General features: G+C 40.9%; 3 protein-coding genes across 6 annotated transcripts in view; 2 read left to right on the forward strand and 1 right to left on the reverse strand.

Annotated features, from left to right (window-relative positions):
• Window positions 1-3,036, forward strand: part of PARP4 (poly(ADP-ribose) polymerase family member 4) — a 63,078-nt gene extending 60,042 nt beyond the window's left edge. The window contains exons 37-38 of the mRNA XM_081326686.1: window positions 578-707; window positions 2,440-3,036. Coding sequence (XP_081182812.1) covers window positions 578-707; window positions 2,440-2,569 — 260 coding nt within the window. The 3' untranslated portion in view covers window positions 2,570-3,036. The remainder of the gene's footprint in view (window positions 1-577; window positions 708-2,439) is intronic.
• The window catches only part of CPAP (centrosome assembly and centriole elongation protein), a 95,106-nt gene extending 89,671 nt beyond the window's left edge, over window positions 1-5,435 (reverse strand). The window contains exon 1 of the mRNA XM_081327914.1: window positions 5,342-5,435. The gene's annotated coding sequence lies outside the window, so the exon portion shown is untranslated. The remainder of the gene's footprint in view (window positions 1-5,341) is intronic.
• MPHOSPH8 (M-phase phosphoprotein 8) overlaps window positions 5,424-19,895 on the forward strand; it is a 38,353-nt gene continuing 23,881 nt past the window's right edge. For 2 of the 4 annotated variants that reach the window (XM_081327917.1, XM_081327918.1), the window contains exons 1-8: window positions 5,425-5,699; window positions 9,617-9,772; window positions 12,426-13,532; window positions 15,501-15,600; window positions 17,089-17,316; window positions 18,615-18,740; window positions 18,822-18,910; window positions 19,176-19,316. In XM_081327917.1, the coding sequence (XP_081184043.1) occupies window positions 5,475-5,699; window positions 9,617-9,772; window positions 12,426-13,532; window positions 15,501-15,600; window positions 17,089-17,316; window positions 18,615-18,740; window positions 18,822-18,910; window positions 19,176-19,316 (2,172 nt within the window). In that variant the 5' untranslated portion in view covers window positions 5,425-5,474. Of the gene's footprint in view, window positions 5,700-9,616; window positions 9,773-12,425; window positions 13,533-15,500; window positions 15,601-17,088; window positions 17,317-18,614; window positions 18,741-18,821; window positions 18,911-19,175; window positions 19,317-19,895 lie in introns of all 4 variants that reach the window. The other 2 variants (XR_014026457.1, XM_081327919.1) reach the window with 2 other exon arrangements.

Genomic DNA, 19,895 nt, shown 5'->3' on the forward strand with positions numbered 1-19,895 from the left:
TCTTTGCAGAGATACGGAGTAGTAACTGCATGTCAGTACACTAAGAATTGTAAAAGTTATCGGAACACCCCAAAAAATGTATTGCCATTCTTTTACTTTATATAGATTCTTGCAAATCCTGCATTAAATTGAGTCTGTGTACTTAAATTTCATGTCTTCTAAAATGATGATCAGCAGACATTGAATTCTTTTTTTCAAAATTGGAACTTCTGGCTTATAAGAGGTATTTTCACCTCTTCTTAAAATAACGTCAACAAGATGAGAGCACGCTTGATTTGGTCTTAGCACAGAGGTGGTGTTTCCATGGGATGCCATTAGCACTGAAAGATGACTATGGCAAACCGCTTCTGTATGGTTGCTAAACAAAATTGTAGGCATGTCCGTGTAGTTATCCAGAGCCAATCTTGATTTGAGAGTATCTTTTCCTTTTTATATCTCTAGGAAGTGAGGGATGTATATAATCAAAACCTTTGGACATTCAGCATTCAGATAAGGCTATTTTAACAAGTGTGATCAAGAATTAACTGTTTAAAATGAAAAAGGCACGAGTCCATTCTTTCTTTTTTTCCCCCTCTAGGTCCAAAAGGAAAAGAGAGGCTGTTGCAGCTGATTGCCACCCTTCTAGTGCTCCAAGCTATATGTTTCAAACAACTGGAAGGTCTTATCTTCAAATCTCTAACGAGACTGAAAGACTCTCCTCCATCATGGTATACTTGGGAACAAAAAACAAAATAATATTCAGGCTGTTTTAGAAACATGACTTTTAATTAGTTATACCATTCTGTAGTTCCTGTATATATCCATTCAAAAGCAATATAAAAAGGACAACTAAATTCATAACTTCCCCTAAAATTAAAAACTGGTGGATTTTAAGAAATCCCTCGTTTGGCACCAAGTTCTTTGCTCCATATTTAATTTATTTAAAGAGTGGGAAGCTGGCAGCGTACAGACTAAAGGCCTAATCTGCAATGGCATTTTTCTGTCTGAGAAAATCTCACAACTTCTTTGATGACCAGTGTTTTAAGAAAATCCACAGTTGGTTCCTACAGCCCAGGGGTAGGCAACCTCGGCTCTTTTATGACTCATGGACTTCAACTCCCAGAATTCCTGAGTCAGCATAGCTGACTCAGGAATTCTGGGAGCTGAAGTCCATGAGTCATAAAAGAGCCGAGGTTGCCTACCCCTGCTGCAGCCTAAAGCTTTGTTTGCAAGTGTGTTTACCTTTTAAGAAAAAGACAACGATCAGCTGGGGTACTAATGGCATTCATGTGGACCAGAAGTAGGTAGCATGAAGCAAGTGTATCAGTTACCTTATCAGTTACTGGTAAAAGCATGCTGTGTGACTGAATATGCTCATTGTGGCAGCTAGTCTGCGAACAGATACTCCTGCCTAATCTCACCCACACCTCCAAAACACAATAGCCAATACTTAAAATACAAGTGTGCCTATTAGCCTGCAAAAATTAGCTATTCCTGATGTGGGTTGATAGGTGGAAAGTGGTTTTTCAGATAAACTAGTCCTAAGTCAGTCAATCCTTTGAATGTTTAAAGCATTGAATTATTATTTTTTAATTCCATTTATATCCCGCCCTTCTCCGAAGACTCAGGGCGGCTTACAAGCTTAGCAGTAGCCTTCATTCTATGTATATGCCTGCTTATTAGGGCTTTCACATACCCCCAAGCGGCATTATTACAAAGTCAGCTTAATTGCCCCCAACAATCTGGGTCCTCATTTTACCTACCTCGGAAGGATGGAAGGTTGAGTCAACCTTGAGCCTGGTGGGATGCGAACCTGCACTAATTGCAGGCAGCTGGTGTTACTTAAGGAGGCATTAGCCCACTGCTCCACCACTGCTCCACCAAATTGGATACCAAAATGTTCTGTATCCGCTATATCGGGCATTTCTTTACTTTGATTTAAATGTGAAACCTGTTTGGAGACATACAAGCATCAGAATAATTTTTAATACAATCTGACATCATGCTTTTCATTACAGGTAGTCCTCGACTTACAACCATTCGTTTAGTGACTGAAGTTAACAATGACACAAAAAAGTGACTTATGAGCATTTTTCACATTTACGACCTTTGCAGCATCCCCGTAGTCACATGATCAAAATTCAGACACTTGACAACTGGCATGTATTTATGACAGCTGCAGTGCCCCAGTGTCATATGATCCCCTTTTGCAACCTTCTGACGAGCAAAGTCAGTAAGGAAGCCTAATTAATTTAACAACCACGTTACTAACATAAAATGGGGAAAAATTCACTTAACAACTACCTTGCTTAGCAATGGACATTTAGGGCTCAGTTGTGGTCATAACTCACCTGTATTCCAGATTGGAGTAATTGAATACATATACAGTAGTCTGTTTTGCTGTTGCTGTTTTGCAATGATTGTTCTTAATATTTTTCTTTCTTTCATCACTGTTTACAGGGCACTTAGTCCAGTAAGGAAAGCAATTGAGTGGGCAAACAGAACTAACCGTGAATTTCCAGGTATTTGCCAGTGTCTTCAGCTTGGAAAAGACTGGGATGACGCCACTAAAAAACTCCTGGGCATTTAAATAATGAACACAACATACTTCATGGTTCTCATTCTGTTAATAATTGAACACTGCTAAGTTTGCTCTTCTCTTAGTAATGAAAATACTCACAGTAAAAGCACACTATCATTGATTTCCTTATTTAAGATTATAATTATGCTGAGGTTCAACTTAGTATTTTTTTTGTTCTCTTTATATATTTCATTATGTGTGTAGGTTGTAATCAAGAATACTGTTGTTTTAACCAGTCACGTTGGTGACTTTATAAGCACGTGCTCACAGCTTCTTTCAATTGTTGGATGTTTATCTTTGTATAGTTCTGTTATCAAGCCAGCGTGTTCTTTGTCCCTTTGTTCCATCCTAGCATCAGTGACTTCTCCAATGAATTAAGGTTAGAGTTAGCCATAGTAAATCAGACATTGTCCTGTGATTTTCTAATGATGTGTCTGACTTTATATGAGCAATAAAGAATATACTTGTATAAATAATATGCATGCATTCTAGAAACATTATCTAAACAACACTATTTTTCTTTTTCTTCTCACCCTCTAAATACAGTTATTTTGTATAGTTTCGGAAATACTGCTTCCTTTGTCAAAAAAAAGAGTTTGAAATTTTGGTTTCTTTTAAGCACAATTGATTTAATAAAAATCAAATGATTGATACAATTGAAAAAGAAATTATTGAAGACTTGCCCATTCTTATCTTCAATTGTATTTAAGGGAAAACTGAAGCATAGAAAAGCAACAAAATACAAATGAGAAAAACATATTTTTAGTCAGAGAAAAGAAAGTGCAACTACCGTGTTTCCCTGAAAATAAAACCCGGTCTTGTCAATTTTTTTGCCTCCAAAAGAAACACTAAATCTTATTTTCAGGGGATGTCTTACCCACTTATCTTAGGATCGCTGCAGCCAGGCCTCCCAGGCCTCGACACCTATCGCACTACCACCCGACTTCTTCTGCAGCTGCTTGCTGCAATCCATGTGGCGTGTTGCGCTAGTGCCACCACTTGTGGCAGGAGGACATATGGCGCATTGTGCTGGTGCTGCCACTCGCAGCAAGATGTTATGTGCGTTACACCATGGTGTGAGCGGCAGCACTGGCATGGCATGTCACATGGTGTCTTGCCGCAAGCGGCAGCACCAGCACAATGCTCTGCAGCATCCTGCTGTGAGCAATGGTACCAGTGCAACGTGACATGCGATGTCCTGTGAGAGGCGTCCCCCCGCCACACAGCCTCCTGCCGCGAGCGGTGGCACCAGTGCAACATGCCACATGGCATTCTGCGAGCGGCTGCAAGCAGCCACAGGCAGCAGTATGACAGCTGTCAGCGTGTAGGAGGCCTGGCTGTGGTGGTGAAAAGCCAAAGTCGGGATAAAATTCCAAAGGTTGGGCACCTTAGCAGAAAAGGATCATCTATTGCAGACATGTCAAACACAAGGCCCGGGGGCCAGATCTGGCCCGTGAAGTGGTTTCATGCGGCCCGCGAAGCCATCCTGGAAACAGTGAGGGAACGACCCCCACTGCCCTAGCCCTGGCCCAGAGACCCTCCTCCTGCCAGAGACCCTCAGTTCTGTCCCACTCCTGCCCAGGCCCCCATAGGCACCCTTGATCATGCCCACCCAGTAGGCCATACACACTCTAGCCACACACCCCCAGTAGGCCATGCCCACCCAGGCCACACCCACCCGGCCTCCTGAGGGCAACCGCAATGCTGATGCGGCCCTCAATGAAATTGAGTTTGACACCCCTGATCTATTGGATCCAGATGACATTCTTTTGTGGACGAAATCTGCAATGTGCCCTTCCTGCCAAACCTGATGAGACGGTAAATAGAATTGGGAGGGACAATCCCTCAAATAACTTGGCCCCATACCATGTGAATTTGGAAGTCAAACATATATTTTACAAGCAATACAGTATATTATTTTAGAGAGTTTGGCCAATCTCCCTGATCAGAAAATGGCATTCTGCTCCAGCTTGCCGACTTCCTGCAGCTAATTTCAGCCTTTTGAAAGCATGCTTCTTCCTCATTCAGATGCAGATGGACTTCAGTACAGGTATAGGTAGTCTTCGACTTACAGCCACAATTGAGCCCAAAATTTCTGTTGCTAAGTAATACATTTGTTAAGTGAGTTTTGGCCCATTTTACCACCTTTCTTGCCACAGTTATTAAGTGAATCACTGCAGTTAGCAACCCAGTCGTTAAGTGAATCTGGTTTCCCCATTGACTGCTTGTCAGGTTGCAAAAGATGATCACGTGATCCTGGGACACTGCAACCATCATAAATATGAACCACTTGCCAAGCATCTGAATTTTGATTACATGATCAAAGGGATGCAGCAAAGGTCATAACTGAAAAACTGTCATGTCACTTTTTCAGTGCTATTGTATAACTGAATGGTCACTAAATGAACTGTTGTAAGTCGAGGACTACCTGTATGAGTGGGAAATTCGCTTAAGCCCCAAGGATAGAGAAAACTGCACCGTAAAGCCCTCAGCTACCTGAAACTCAAGGCATGCCGTTCTTGTGTGTTGCAGCAGAAATGGAAAAATCCAAGTTCTGTACTCGGATAGAAAATCACAAGGTATAAACTAGATTGTGATTTTTTTAAAAAAAAAAGCAGCCCAAAGAGCACACGCGCACGCCAAGCAAAACTCCAAGGTAGCTTTCACTGAGCTCTCCCGCCCCGCCTCCTTTCCCGTCGCGTTTTCTGGTTGGCTACCTTCCGCCCTAGGTACGACTGCACGTTTCCGACCCTTGCTCTGATTGGCGGCCGTTCTGCTTACCTCACTGTCATCGCGGGGAAGGGATTTGTAGCGAAGGCCAGCGCCGCTCTCTCAGCAGCCTATCAGGGCCTTCGGCTGCCTCCACACGCGGGGAGGGGAAACGAGATGTTGTCGTTAAAGATTCGCCTCCAGCATGGCGGCGGCCGTGAGCGCGGCTGAAGAGGAGGAGGAGGCGATGGCGGCGAAATCGCCGGCGGGTGGCCGGGCGGAAGAAAGCCGAATGGAATCGGAGACGGCGACCTCGGCAGCGGGAGCCGGTGGAGGCGGCGGCGGCGGCGGCGGCGGCGGCGAGAGTGAAGACGAGGAGGAGGAGAACGTCTACGAGGTGGAGAAGATCTTGGATATGAAAACGGAAGATGTAAGTCCGGCGGAGGCGGGCTTCGTAAGGGCAGAACGGAGCTGGCCTCGCAGGATCTTTCTCTCGCCCTTCCCGGGAGAGGCGAGGAAATTGGGACAAGACGACCCAGGGCGAAGGGAGAGAAAAAGAGGGAATGCGATGAGGAATGAAAAGGCTTTCCTGTCGTTTCACGCCTCGGTCTTTTTCTCTCTTTTTGCAGCTAGTACAAAAGTGAAGGAAATGCGGCTGAGATCGGAACTTGGACCTTCCGTCTCTAAATTCGGAAGGCGGCTTCCTTCCCTCCCCCTCCCCCCCAAAAGGGAGGAAAGTTGACTAAAACATGAGACGAAAGGTTGCAGGCATTGGATATGGCTAATCTAGAGAAAAGGGATAATTGTGTCCTCTTCAAGGTTCAGCAAAGTTGCTCTTGCAGCTCATCAGTGTATGCACAGGCAGCCCATTCCCTGGGACTGCTCCTCAAAGATGAAGCAGCCTCAGTGTTTTGTGGCAAATCATTTGGTTCACATTTCGGAAAGTGACCTTTCAAATTCTTTGCGTAGTCCTAGTAGTGCTTTTGAAGGGACGTGGTGGCTCAGTGGGTTAGGATGCTGAGCTTGTCGATCAGAAGGTCGGCAGTTTGGCGGGTCGAATCCCAAGTAACATAGAGTGAGCGCCTGTTACTTGTCCCAGCTTCTGCCAACCTAGCAGTTCGAAAGCACGTAAAAATGCAAGTAGAAAAATAGGTGCCACTACGGTGGGAAGGTAACAGCGTTCCGTGCGCCTTTGGCATCTAGTCATGCTGGCCACATGACCACGGAGACGTCCTTGGACAAGCGCTGGCTCTTCGGCCTTGAAATGGACGACTAGCACGCATGTGCGGGGGAACCTTTACCTAATCTAGAGAAAAGAAGGACTAGGGGTGACGTGATAGAGGTATTCTAATATTTGAGGGGCTGCCACAAAAGAGAGGGTCAATTTGAGAGGGTAGAATTTGTTCTACCAGCAGCAAGATCTGACTGCTGGCCCAGTGATGGATTGTATTGCAAATCAGGGCTGTTTCCAGAGGAGGAGAGGACCTGAAGCTTATGGAGCGAAGGAACTGGATGAGGCTGTCGGCAGGCCCAGAGGAAGAAAGAGAGGCTTTTGGAGGAGTTGGTGGCAGCGGCAGCGTGCTCCAGGGGCGAAAAGAAGCAAGGCCTCTTTAAGGAAAAGGTGGAAGAGTCAGGATCAGAAAAAGGAAAGAAGGCGAGGTTGTCAGAATACAAGCGAATTTGAGGGCTGATCCACATGGAGCCCCATTTCCATCTGTCCTGTTTGCCATCGTTCACTCCCTAGAGATTAAAATGGACAATGTGAAATTTGAGCGGGCCACGAACAAGGAGTATATATCGGAGGTGGTGACCCTTTGAGAGCCGTATGCAATGAAATTTCATTTTGATGTATGCCGATTGGTGCACATACAAAGTGACAATAAAGTTATCATCAACTTCTTTTCCAAAGCACCTGAAGGCAGAACAAAAAGCAATGGATGGAAATTAATCGAGGAGAGAAGCAACCTGGAATTAAGGAGAAACTTCCTAACAGTGAGGATGATTAACTAGTGGAACAGCTGGCCTTCAGAAATCGTGGGCACGCCATCACTGGAGGTTTTTAAGAAGAGACTGGACAGCCACCCGTCTGAAATGATAGCAGGGGGTTAGACTAGACTAGAAGCCCTCCAAGGTCCGGTCCAGCTCTATTGTGATCGATTGCAGTTTTCATGAGAAACCAAAAAACGGGGCTGGGGGCCAGTTCAGTTTGTCTGCCTTCAGAGAGAATTGTCTAGCCCAGGGGTAGGCAACCTTGGCTCTTTTATGACGCATGGACGTCAACTCCCAGAATTCCCAAGCCAGCTATGCTGACTCAGGAATTCTGGGAGTTGAAGTCCATGAGTCATAAAAGAGCCAAGGTTGCCTATCCCTGGGCTACCCTTTCCGAAGTTCAAGCATCTTGAACTGAAATGGACAAGTGACCTGTCTAGTTCCCTCAGCATTAGACACTTTTGCCTAGTGTCTCAGACTGAAAGTTTTGCAGAAGTTGGGCTTCCTGGAGATTCCAGTGAGTTGGCATGCAGAGCTGTTCACCTGAGCTGTATTATTGTGAAGGTTTGGGAACTTGCCAAGCCTTTCCTTTATCAGTATCTTTGTCAAACTACAGTATAGGCCAGGGGTAGGCAACCTCGGCTCTTTTATGACTCATGGACTTCAACTTCAGCTATGCTGACTCAGGAATTCTGGGAGTTGAAGTCCATGAGTCATAAAAGAGCCCAGGTTGCCTACCCCTGGTATAGGCAATCCTCACCTTATGACCGCAGTTGAGCCCAAAATTTATGTTAAGTGAATGTTGCCTCATTTTACAACTTTTCTTGCCACTTTTGTTAAGGGAATCACTGCAGTTCTTAAATTAGTAACACAGTTTTTCTGATTTTCCCATTAACTGCTTGTCATCAGCTCTCAAAAGAGGATCACATGACTCCAGGATACTGTAACTGTCATAAATGTGAATTAGTTGTCAAGCATCTGAATTTTGATCACGTGACCATGGGAATGCTGCAATGATTATAAGTGTAAAAAATGGCCATAAGTCATTTTTTTCAGTGCTGTTGTAACTTCAAAGCGTCAGTAAATGAACTGAGGTAAATCAAGGACTGTGTGTATGATAGAGGAAGTCCTCACCTACCAATTAACTGTATGTTCAGTGACTATAGTTATAACAACACTGAAAAATTAGATTTACAATGGTTTCTCAAACTTGTAGCATCTATCTGGTCATGTGATCATGATTGAGATGCTTCAGAAGTGGCACGTGCTTTCAATGATCGTAACATTCCATTTTCAACCTTCCCTGCTGGCTTCTAACAAGCAAACTCAAGGCAGGATATCACAAGTCTGGGTCATGTAATGCCTTCCTTAATGACCTATTGTAATTTGCTTAACAACCATACTAGAGCTGACATTGGTCCAGTGCAGTCACATGATGTTTTGCTTTATGACTGTGTTTTCTAGTGAGGACTCCTGTATTGCATTTTTTTTCCAGGAATTAAATTGATGTACAACTTCCCCACCCTCTAGGGTACTGTAATAACAAAATACTGTTTTCTGATATAAAACTTGAGTTGAAAATAGAACATTTCCTCACATAACTCTTGTTACTGATATTGAAAAATAATTTCAGCATGTTTAAAATTTCAAGAAGTTGCTCCAATCTTTCTGGAAGTTATGATTGTTCTGGGCATGATCAAACTTTGAAACAGTTTTTTTCCTCATTCAAATCAAAACTTAATCACAACTTTTCTTTAATAATTTTCCATAATAATGGAACAAATACATTTAATTTGAGCCATTCTGAATTGAAATCTTCACCCAGGCTGAACCAACCTATGGTATGGAATGTTTTTCTGTTGTTAAATATTTTGTTTGCTATTTATTACCCATTTCCCTCTCCATTGCCAGGATTAAGTAATCAAAATATTTATATGGACATCCATCTTAAAACACAAATCTGGGCCAGTTTCAACAACAGTAAAATCCAGAACTATAAAAATCATAAAACCAAATTAAAAGCCACCTCCTTAGTCATTCCTTTGGGATGCCCCACAACCAACTCCAAACATCCTTACTAAGTTTAGCCTATCATTTGCACAAAAAGCACTAACTTGATGCCCATCCAAAAGGCTGAATGGGTGAGGGACTGCAGGATCATCGAGGGGAGGGTGTTCCATAAGGTAGGGGCAGCCATGGAAACAGGCCTGCTTCCAAGATCCGACTAAATGCCAGGATTTAAGGGGAGGGACCTGAATGAATCTATGTGTACATTGGGGGCCTACTGCTAATTATTTATTCCACTCAGTGGGATATCATGGTTATTAGGCATAGATATAACTATTTTCTTTCTGCCAGGGAGAAGTGAAATATAAAGTACGATGGAAAGGCTATGCGCCAGATGATGACACATGGGAACCCGAGGAACATTTGAAAGACTGTAAAGAAGTTCTTCTTGAATTTCGAAAGAAAATGCTGGATAATAAATCTAAGCCTGTTAAAAAAGAGTTCCAGGTATGTGGTTTCATACCATTCACTCCATTCGTTTTGACCCGTTTTTCATAATGGTGGATCCTAGCCTTTGCAAAGTGTCATGACCTCCTCCCGCTGCCCATCCTTGAAGCACTTCCCTCCCTTTTACTTTTCTTCTGAGGTATATCTCATAACCGGGTGGATAGTCCTCCTTTACCAATCACTTGTTCAGTCATCGTTCACAGTTCTGAAGGCGTTGAATGAGTAGTGTTAAGAACCGGTCGTGGAGGTTCCAGCCATCCCTGCACCTCTGTGGTTATGTGATTGTGACCCAGGTAATTGGCAACCAGTTTGCATGTAGATGGGTTGCAGCAATCCCAGAGTCATAGAATCACTATTTGCAATCTTCCCTGATGTCTTCCCACAAGCAAAAGGTTGAAAGTGGCTCCGATAGCTCAGCCCTGCTCCTACTGCTTTTTCCCCCAAAGAAGAGAAAAGCAACAAGGCAAGTGTGGCCACAGCCCAGCCTGGCTACACTCAAGCCACACCCTCCGCCCTTTCTGCATTTATGCCATGAGCCCCTGGCCTCCCCACGCTTGCACTCCTTACCTACTAGCACTGCTGCATTTGGCCCTCCCCATGCTGTGCATCCCTTGGCCTTGCTGCACTCCCTCCACACCACAGTACCCCCTCCCTCCCCACTTGGTAGAACTTCCTTGCTTGTTGCCTGCTTGTGAGCTGCGAAAGGAAAAACTTGTCATGACCAGGATCTGTGACTTCCTGCCAGCTTCCTCACTGATTTTGCTTGTTGCTAACTGGCAGGAAATCACAAGTTCCAGGGTCCTTGCATAACAACCTGTGATTCTTGCTTAACAATGGAAATTGGGATTGCCAGGATTGGCATCACTAAATGATGCATTTATAACCGCATTGCTTAGCAAAAGAAATTCTGCGCCTAATTACCATTGTTCAGCAAGGACAATGACAGCTCTGTTCTTAAACCATTTAAAAATATCTTTAGGCTTTACAGTTTGATCTCCCTTGATACTTAGGAAAAAAGCTGTCTCGGAATGATGGGTTTGAATTTGCTTGTAAAAATCTTTGTATTGGAACCAAAATTTTACAAAATTAAATTGATAAAATGATTTTCAGTAATGGAAAAGCTACCCGTGCTACCTTAAATTCTTAGGTGTTTATCTGTAAAACACTGTTGGTCTCTCATTGGGATTCAGGATTCAGACAAAATTTCACACATCATTTCTTTGGACCTGTGAAGAGGAGAATTCATTTGGTCATCTTGATTTATTTTTTGCTTGATTTAATCTGCAGGTTTTCTTCTGTGTACTGAAGCAGCCTCTTTTCATTTTAAAGAGGATTGGATAGGGTTTTGCCCATAATTATTTATTAATTTAAAAACAAGTAACACACTAAAAGGCAAACTAATTGAAATCAAACAGAAAACAGTAACGTAATCAAGGAACTACCAAGGAGAAAACCACAACCCCACCAGCACTATCAGGGTTTGAATTGTATTGTACATAAACAGGGAGAAAACTCCACACTCACTAGCAAGGATGATATCACCTAATCAGATAGTAAACCTCTGCAAGTAAACAACCTAACTCAAAGAGCATCAAGGACTCCATAATTGAAATCTTATCAGATTGCTAGATATTCTAGCAATGTTATACCAATTTTATACCATCTACTTTGGCTGCTTTGGTTTTCATATCTAGTTTGAAATGCCGATATTGAGTAAAATGTCTTTATTGTTTAGAGTCAACTGCTTAAGGGCCAGCCTACATTCTTAAATGCCTGCCTACTCACACACTAAATGGACTACGAAGACCCTGGTTGTATAGATGGTGGTGCTAGATCAGGGGTCCCCAACCCCCGGTCCTTGGGCTGGCACTGGGCTGCAGCATGCCAGCAACTGGGCCGCACAAACAAGCAAAGCCCCATCCATGGGATGCAGGCAGCACACAAAACCACGCACCCTCTGGTCCGCGGAAAAACCTCTCTCCTTGGAACTGGTCCCGGGTGCCCAAAAGGTTGGGGACCTCTGCGCTAGATAAAATAACAGGCAGAGCTTTTTGCTGGTGCCCCCTACTGGCAGAATTTTATCCCTGCTGTTTTCCTTTTGAAAGGTATAACAGTCAAAACTGCTTCTAATTAAGAAAATAACTTTATTGCTTTATTTTTAATATGCTGCAATTATGGACTTGAAATGATTTGATTGCTTTTTTCTAATATTTTTTGAGTTATAATATTGATAATTTTAAATGCAATATTTATGATGTTCTGCAAAAATATTAATGTTTCAATCTCAAAACTACATAAACAGATGGATGGAGTTTGGACTTTTCACTTGAGTTAATTGAATGGTAACTCTGTCAGCTATATGGCAACTCTCATAAAACAGAGGAAGCCTTCAGAAATGTACATATGATTGGTCAAAGGAAAAAAGTTTTTTTTAATAAAATCTTGGTGAAAATAGATAATTTGTTCTCAGATCCTTGGTTTTATCTTCCTCCATATAAAGATCAAATATGAAAGCATTTTTAATGTACTAATGTTACTGTGAGATGCTGTGCTGTCCTGTCCTATCCTGTCCTATCCTATCCTATCCTTTTAATCTATTCTATATTCTATATTAAATGTTTTTAAGTGTCCCTTCTTTCTCTCCCTTTTGTAGAAACTGCCTTTAAATGATGATCTTTTTGAAGCAGATTCTGAAGCAGATAGTGATTGGCAAAGTGATACAAAAGGGGACCGATCACCAAAGAAGAAAAAGAAAAAATCTAAAGACAAAGAAGATAAAAACCAAGATGAAATACAAAAGAAAAAAGCTAAACTAGCCAAAGTGAAAGAAAAACCAGTTCTAGAATGTGAAAATTCTTCTGACAGTCTGGCTTCAGATTCCAAACCAAAGAAAAGGACTTCGGAGTCAAAGGAAGATGTTAAAGATTCCAAAAAGCAAAGGCGGGAGGATATCAAAGATCACAGTAAAAAGAAAGAAAGCAAAGATGGAAAGAAAAAAATGAAAGAGGAAAGCAAAGAAAGTAAACACGTGCAAAAGGGGAAACACGGGATTAATCATTTAGACGGTGAATCTAGCATGCAAGGGGATTCTTTTTCTCAGGCTGCAAATTTTGAAAGTGAAGATTCAGACAGTGATAGCAGCGAGGAAAAACATAAGGCGCCTTCTGGCAAATACCGGTTAGAAGAGGTTGCAGTTCACCAGCCTGATAGCACTTCAAGCACAGACGATAGTTCTGAAATGAGGGTTAAAAAGAAGAAGAAGAAACACAAGAAGGCTGCAGAATTAGACGAACATAGAAAAGTAGATAAAAGTTCGGAGAAGAAGAGCGCTCATAAAAAGCAGAAGATTCCAGAGAAAACAAAAGTTTCTCCCGAACTCGAAAATAAGAGGCCATTTCTATCTGCTCCAACACAGAAGCCTTTGAAATTGTCTGTTGATGAACGAGGATGCAGGCTCAGTGATACAGGAGGAGAAGGGAGCAGCCTGAAACTGAAAAGCAAAGAGCCAAAGCCAGTTCAATCTTATGGCGGGAATGTCTTTCAAAAGGCAGCCGTTCCTGAAAGCAAAGAAAAGAATATAAATTGGAGAAGTGAGGAGGAGAAAATAAAATCTCCGTATTCCTTAAAGGAGAATCTTTTTGAAAAATTTACAATGGAGATTGAATGCAGTAAAGGAGGGAGCACGGTTGGCAAGAAGAATCTCTCCAAAAGTGAGCTGAATGTTGACGAAACCCCAAAGGAAAAAGGCATTTTTTCTAAGGTAATCAGTATTGGATGACACAAAATTAGGATTTATTTACCAGATCTCGTTTTCTTTATTCCAAATCGTCATTTAATCATGTGTACCTGCAACTTTGGGTTTTTTCCCCCTAGGCGTTGCCATTCATCTTTTTCTCCCCCTTTTAGTTTTTTTAAAGAATTAAAATAAATCATTTCGAGGCAGTTTGAATTGAAATAGCACTTAAATTTCCTATCTTATCTGTTTTGTGTATTCTACTATATTACACTATTTCCACTCCCCAGATTATGTAAGTAATCTCAAAGCAATATGATGCAAGATAATCAGACTGCTGCTGTGTAAGACTTGGTTGAAATGGTTCTGCTATTTTCACTCAAGTAAAGCGTTATCTAAGGGCTATTAGATAGCATTAACCTACTGTTTTATCCTTTATGAGTAAAAGGGTTCAGATATCAGCTTGTGTGATTTACCTGTGAGTAAGTTCACATTTTTATGACATCCAGTGATTATATAGTACTAGAACTCACGTGTCTGTAAAATGGGTTCAACAGGACGGCATGAGGCAGCAGTTACTGAACCAAGGTAACTTCAATGGGCTAATTTAATAATATGCTGTGATCCATGACTCCCATGGAAATGAAAGTTGGGGGCGTTGCAGTGCTTCAGAGCCCCCAGTCATGTAAGCCTCATTTTCAACAATCCCTGACAGCTGCTCAGATGTTATTGAGGAAACTGGCAGGAACTTTAAAGTGGATCATGGTTGCTGAGGCTTCCTGCCACCTTCCCGTTAGTAAAGTTTTTGTTTGTGGGAAGCTTGCGGGGAGAAAGTCAATGGGGAAGCTGGCAGGGAGAATTGCAAGTTGCTTAGGTAAGCCGGCCCACCTGTGCAGCCTCCCTCAGTTCTTGTTCACTCATGCCAGCCATTGTGCACCCACCCACTCTCTCCCTCCACCACCTAGTAGCAGCCATTTACCTGCCTGCTGGGAATGGGAGCGGGGGAGGAAGGGAGGGAAGGGAATAGGAAAAAGGAAGGAAAGGAGAAAGCCGATTTGGAAGTTGCTCCTGCTCCCACTTTTCTTTTTTGCCCACCTGTGGTCATCCTGTTTAGATAAAGAAATATCTCTAAAAGGATGATCCATCAGGTCACAGGTTGTCTTGTTTGTTTGTTTGTTTGTTTGTTTGTTTATTTATTTATTTATTTGATTTATATACCACCCTTCTCCCTAAGGACTCAGGGCGGTGAACAGTGACATAAATATCAGAATGCACAAATACAGATATTGAAAACAAATTAAACCCTAATTTTGCCCAAATGCAGAAGATAAGTTACCTTAAAACAATAATTACAACAGAACCCGTCAGACCAGACCGGATTGCTCAAACAGATATGTTTTTAGGTCGCGTCGGAAGGAGCGAAGGTCGGGAGCCATCCGGAGCTCAACCGGTAAACGGTTCCATAGGTCAGGCGCGCCCACAGAGAACGCCCTCCCTCTGGGAGCCACTTTTGGTTACAGAACCAAAAGTACTTTAGACAAAATCCAGTGAAATATGTATGTGTCCAAAGGTTTGGGAAATGTAATTTTCTGAGAGTACTTCACCATTCCATTCCAAAGAGAGAAAGCTGCTTTTTTTAAAAAAAAATAAAGGTATGTACTTAAATGCTGAAAAAATACTGTTGCATATGTTGAATGCCTCTTACACATCAAAGTATTTTTTTTGGTATGTCCTGGACTTCACATTCATTTTAAATTGTGATTTAAATTGCCCTTATGTCCATGCATGTATACCGGTAGCTTTGCTCTATAACTGGTTAACCATTAGTTTCACTATGTTTTACTCTTCTTCAGGCTATATGGAAATTAATGCCAGTTCTTAATACTTTTGTAATAAATTGAACAGAAGAAGAAGTTTATATGTTTTAAGTTAGATTAGCTTTTGTTATCGTCCATATCCACAGCACTCTTGTTTATGTTTATTTTTCATTTTTAGGAAAAGGAAACCAAAAAAATTGAAATAAAGGAAAAACTCCAGAAGAAATTGGACTCTGAAAAGGAAGAAAAAAACAGAAAAGAACAAAGGCAGTTTAAAAGTAAGGCTGAAATAATAAATTATAAAATACTTCTTTTGGAATACTGATGTAATCTTGCTTCAGTCTTTACAGTACAGTATGTACTTTTGTGGAAAACCCGATAATTTTTTCATCATGATTCGTGTTTGATTTTCATGGGTTGAATCCAAAAATGTAGGTGAATGCAGAGCAGCAAGTGAGAGCTCTTACATCACAAAATGCTTCACGGTGGTTCAGAAGACTGTGTCGAATGAAAAAGATTGTGTGAATGTTACTGATAGAAAAGAAGTATGAATTTGACTTTAAAGACTTCCTACTAAAATATAGCTATGATGCTCACATTACACTAATAAATTTGTTTTTACACCTTGTGAAGAGATGAATATTTGCTCTTCAGATGAGGCTCTTAAGAGATAAGTTACATCTTAATTGCTGATAATGCATAAAGGCTGTTTTGGGCATAAATCCATGTAGATAAATCTGCTTTTACCTCTCCTGTTATATAAATTGAAATCTTGATTCATGCAATATATTCTTGTCTAATATTCTAAACTGATTAAGCTTAGTAATATTGTTGCATGGAATTTCAGTTCCAGTTCCTAGTATGCTGAAAAATTGATTATGAGGTTCGCTTGATGAAAACATCTTTGCAAGTAGTGTATTTGAGATGTTAAACGTTTTATAATTAAACCTATCCAGGAAGTAATTTGAAGAATTAAATCATCTGGAAATGATTTAAAATATTCTTAAGGTACTTTATGCTGACAGCAAAGCATTCCTAGGATACCTCAGATACTCTCGGCCATATGAAAAACCTATCTTGATTGCTTTCCTGAATGAAATATGGGAACATGCTTTCAGATCTCCAGAAGTAAGGGTTTCATGCACAGAGGTATGTCACAAAAAGAAGCATTTTCCGTCTGCCCCTTTCTTTCTTCTAGTCCAGGGGAAGGGAACCTTGGACTTCAACTCCCAGGATTCCTGAGTCAGCATGGCTGGTTGAAGAATTCTGGGTATTGAAGTCCACAAGTCATAAAAGAGCCAAGGTTGCCTACCCCTGTTCTAGTCTCACTAGGTGGTGGTGAATTTTAAATTTGCCTCTTTGAGCTGATCACACTGGATGACTTAATTCTCCTTAAAGTAAGCAGACTGAAGGTGCGGAGTTTGTGTGGAGTTTGCCCTATAAATCAACAATGCATATGGTAATTTATTTAAAATCAATAGAACAAAACGACCCCACTTGCTTAAAAAAGTGAACATGCTGTAACAAATGTTCCTATTAGAAATCTGTAAGGTGATGTTTTGCTAGTTTTTTCCCAGTTCTAAGGTATCATTGAAAGCCTTTAAAAAACTTACATTCCCTTGCCTCTGCAAGGCTTTTGTAGACGGGTATTGTAAAGAAAGGTGATTCTCACTTTAATGTACAAATTGAATTATATTAACCCTAAAAGTAATCATCATATCCCACTCATGCTATACTGTCCAAAAATAATTATTTTCTTGTTGTAGGTTTGAAAGAGATTAGGAGTGCATTTGATGTGTTTAGCATCTGTTCAGAAGAAAAACATGAATATTTGGAGAGTCGAAAAAAAGAGGACTCGGCACACGAGTCTAAATCCACAGACGAATTTAGATTAAAAGATAAGCAAGTACATAGCAGGACCAGCAGAGATGAGACTGATACTTGGGCATACATTGCAGCAGAGGGTGACCACGATATAACTGAGGACAGTTCTGGTAAGATAACAATAAGCCACTAAGGACAAAAGCTCATTTCAGATGGCTATATACTGTGATCCACAAATAGGTAAGGTCTTAACGTGACCTTTGAAGAATCCTTATCTGTCTAATTCTTGGAAGCTCAGTCTCCTTTCTTTTAGTATTTAACTATCTAACTATCTTTATCCACTCCCAAAGATGCTTTTTCACGAGGCAACTGGACTTCCTTGTTTTTCTTTGAAGAAGTTTCGCTTCTCATCCAAGAAGCTTCTTCAGCTCTGACTGGATAGTGGGGAATGAAAGGATTTATATTCCTTGCAGACAGCTGTTCATTTCATCATTCCCCATCATCCAGTCAGAGCTGAAGAAGCTTCTTGGATGAGAAGCGAAACAAAAACAAGAAAGTCCAGTTGCCTCGTGAAAAAGCATCTTTGGAATAACGATGACCTGGATGACTGAGAATCTCCATAGACATATCTTTATTCATTATCCATTGCATTAAGTATCGCTAGTAAGTCAAATGTTCCCTAGAACAGGTCACCAACACCCAGTCCAACTATTAGTGTGTTGAAATTCTATTGGACAAGTGTCTCACTGAATCATGTAACTTGATTAAGGATAGATGCAATTTCATGTGATTATGGAGGAAGGCACAAATTATCTCAATCGTGGATCACTAATGCTAAAAACGTTACGATCAATAAAAACTACGAATAAATATATCCATCCAGGTATATCCAAAAATAAATATGTCCTTTAGGAAATACAATCTACACTGATGTATCATTAATGTCTTACTAGCAGGCTTGAGCTATATTTATTTCACAGAGGATTCAAATACTGTGAATTTTGTAATTGAACTTGCAGAGATAATAAGCAGAATGTGAATTCACCTATAAAACACTTTTTTGTTCCGAACAGTGCTTTGAGTATGGGACAAGTGGCTGACGGTCTATTTCAATCGTTTAGGATGTATGTCAAATTCAAATTTTCAGAGGGTTTGAAATAGCTATTTATTTTATTTTATTTTATTTTAATTCCATTTATATCCCGCCCTTCTCCGAAGACTCAGGGCGGCTTACAAGCTTAGCAGCAGCCTTCATTCCATGTATATGCCTGCTTATTAGGGCTTTCACACACACCCCAGCGGCATTATTACAAAGTCAGCTTATTGCCCCCAACAATATTCTGCCCTCAGAATTCAAAGTGGTCCTTGTACATCAGTAAAGAGAAGGCAGGATGTCTACAGAAGTTATTAATTGGACAATGGGAAGATTTAACTTTTTCCTTTTCTTCTGAAAATCCAAACATAATAGATGCAAAGCAACAGACAATGAGTTTAGGTATGGACATGCAGCTAGAATGGCTATCCTTAGAGGACTTTCAGAAACATCTCGATGGAGAAGATGAAGAGCACTTGACAAATGACGGGATATCTTCAGGTCAGTAACATGCAGAGACTGAACAGCTGCATATCTCAATTTTTAAAACATACTAATTCCTGTTGAATGCTTCTTTTCTAGCTCAGCTGCGAGATGCTGTTAAAAATGGGAACTATACTATGGTGAAGATGGCACTTAATTCAAACGAAAAATATAATCTTGATCAGGAGGTATGTTTTAATAGAGTGCATCATTTATTTTTTATAATCATACACTAGGAATTTAATCTTCTGAAGTGTACTATTTAAAGACACTGGATCATGGATAATGTACTTCACATTTTTTAGATTATTATTTCTACAACACAAATCTATTTGTATTTACACTGCATAAAGTGGTCTTCAGTATGACTGCTTCACAATTTATTACTTTAACAAATTTGTATATCAGTTGTAATAATAAAAATTACTCATCTGAAAAAATGTACTGTTTTAGGATTCTAGTGGAATGACTCTGGTGATGCTGGCTGCTGCAGGTGGCCACGATGACATTCTTCGACTTCTTATCCGGAAAGGAGCTAAAGTTAATTGCAGACAAAAGAATGGCACAACGGCTTTGATTCATGCGGCTGAAAAGGTCCGTTTCTTGCCACTTTTTCTGTTTATTCATTCCTCTAAAATAATGCTAGTTGAATTTGGGCTTTTGGGGAAGACATTTTAATGGAAAGATAATTAACTATTTAGATCAGGGGTGTCAAACTGCCGGCCCGTGGGCCGGAGCATCACAAAGAAACCGCGCCCATCCCATCGCCGGCAATGGGAAAAAGTTCCGATACGTCGCATGACGTCGCGAGTTCGACATGTCTGATTTAGATTATTGGCTCAACTCTACTGTTAATCTCTTTTTTACTGCTTTTCCATAGTAAGTCAAACTCATAGGTGTTCTCAAGAATATTACCTTGTTTCAAGAAATAATACTATTTAAAGAGTCGTGCAAATATGTGGCAGGTTTCTCATATATAGGGATAGAGAGGGAAATTAAAACAGGCTACCAACAATTCATTCTAAGATCTAATTATAGCTCTAAGCAGAAATTCTTGAAATGAGTGGCATACATCTGCTTTGAAGGAAGTGAAAGTCATCTGTATGCGTAGTGTATGCTGATCTGGTAGTCTTGTATATATTGTTGCTTGGTGGGGCATTCCAGGATAGTTTT

This window comes from Vipera berus, assembly GCF_964194415.1.
Source record: "Vipera berus genome assembly, chromosome: 4".
In the NCBI taxonomy this organism is placed as follows: Eukaryota; Metazoa; Chordata; class Lepidosauria; order Squamata; family Viperidae; genus Vipera; species Vipera berus.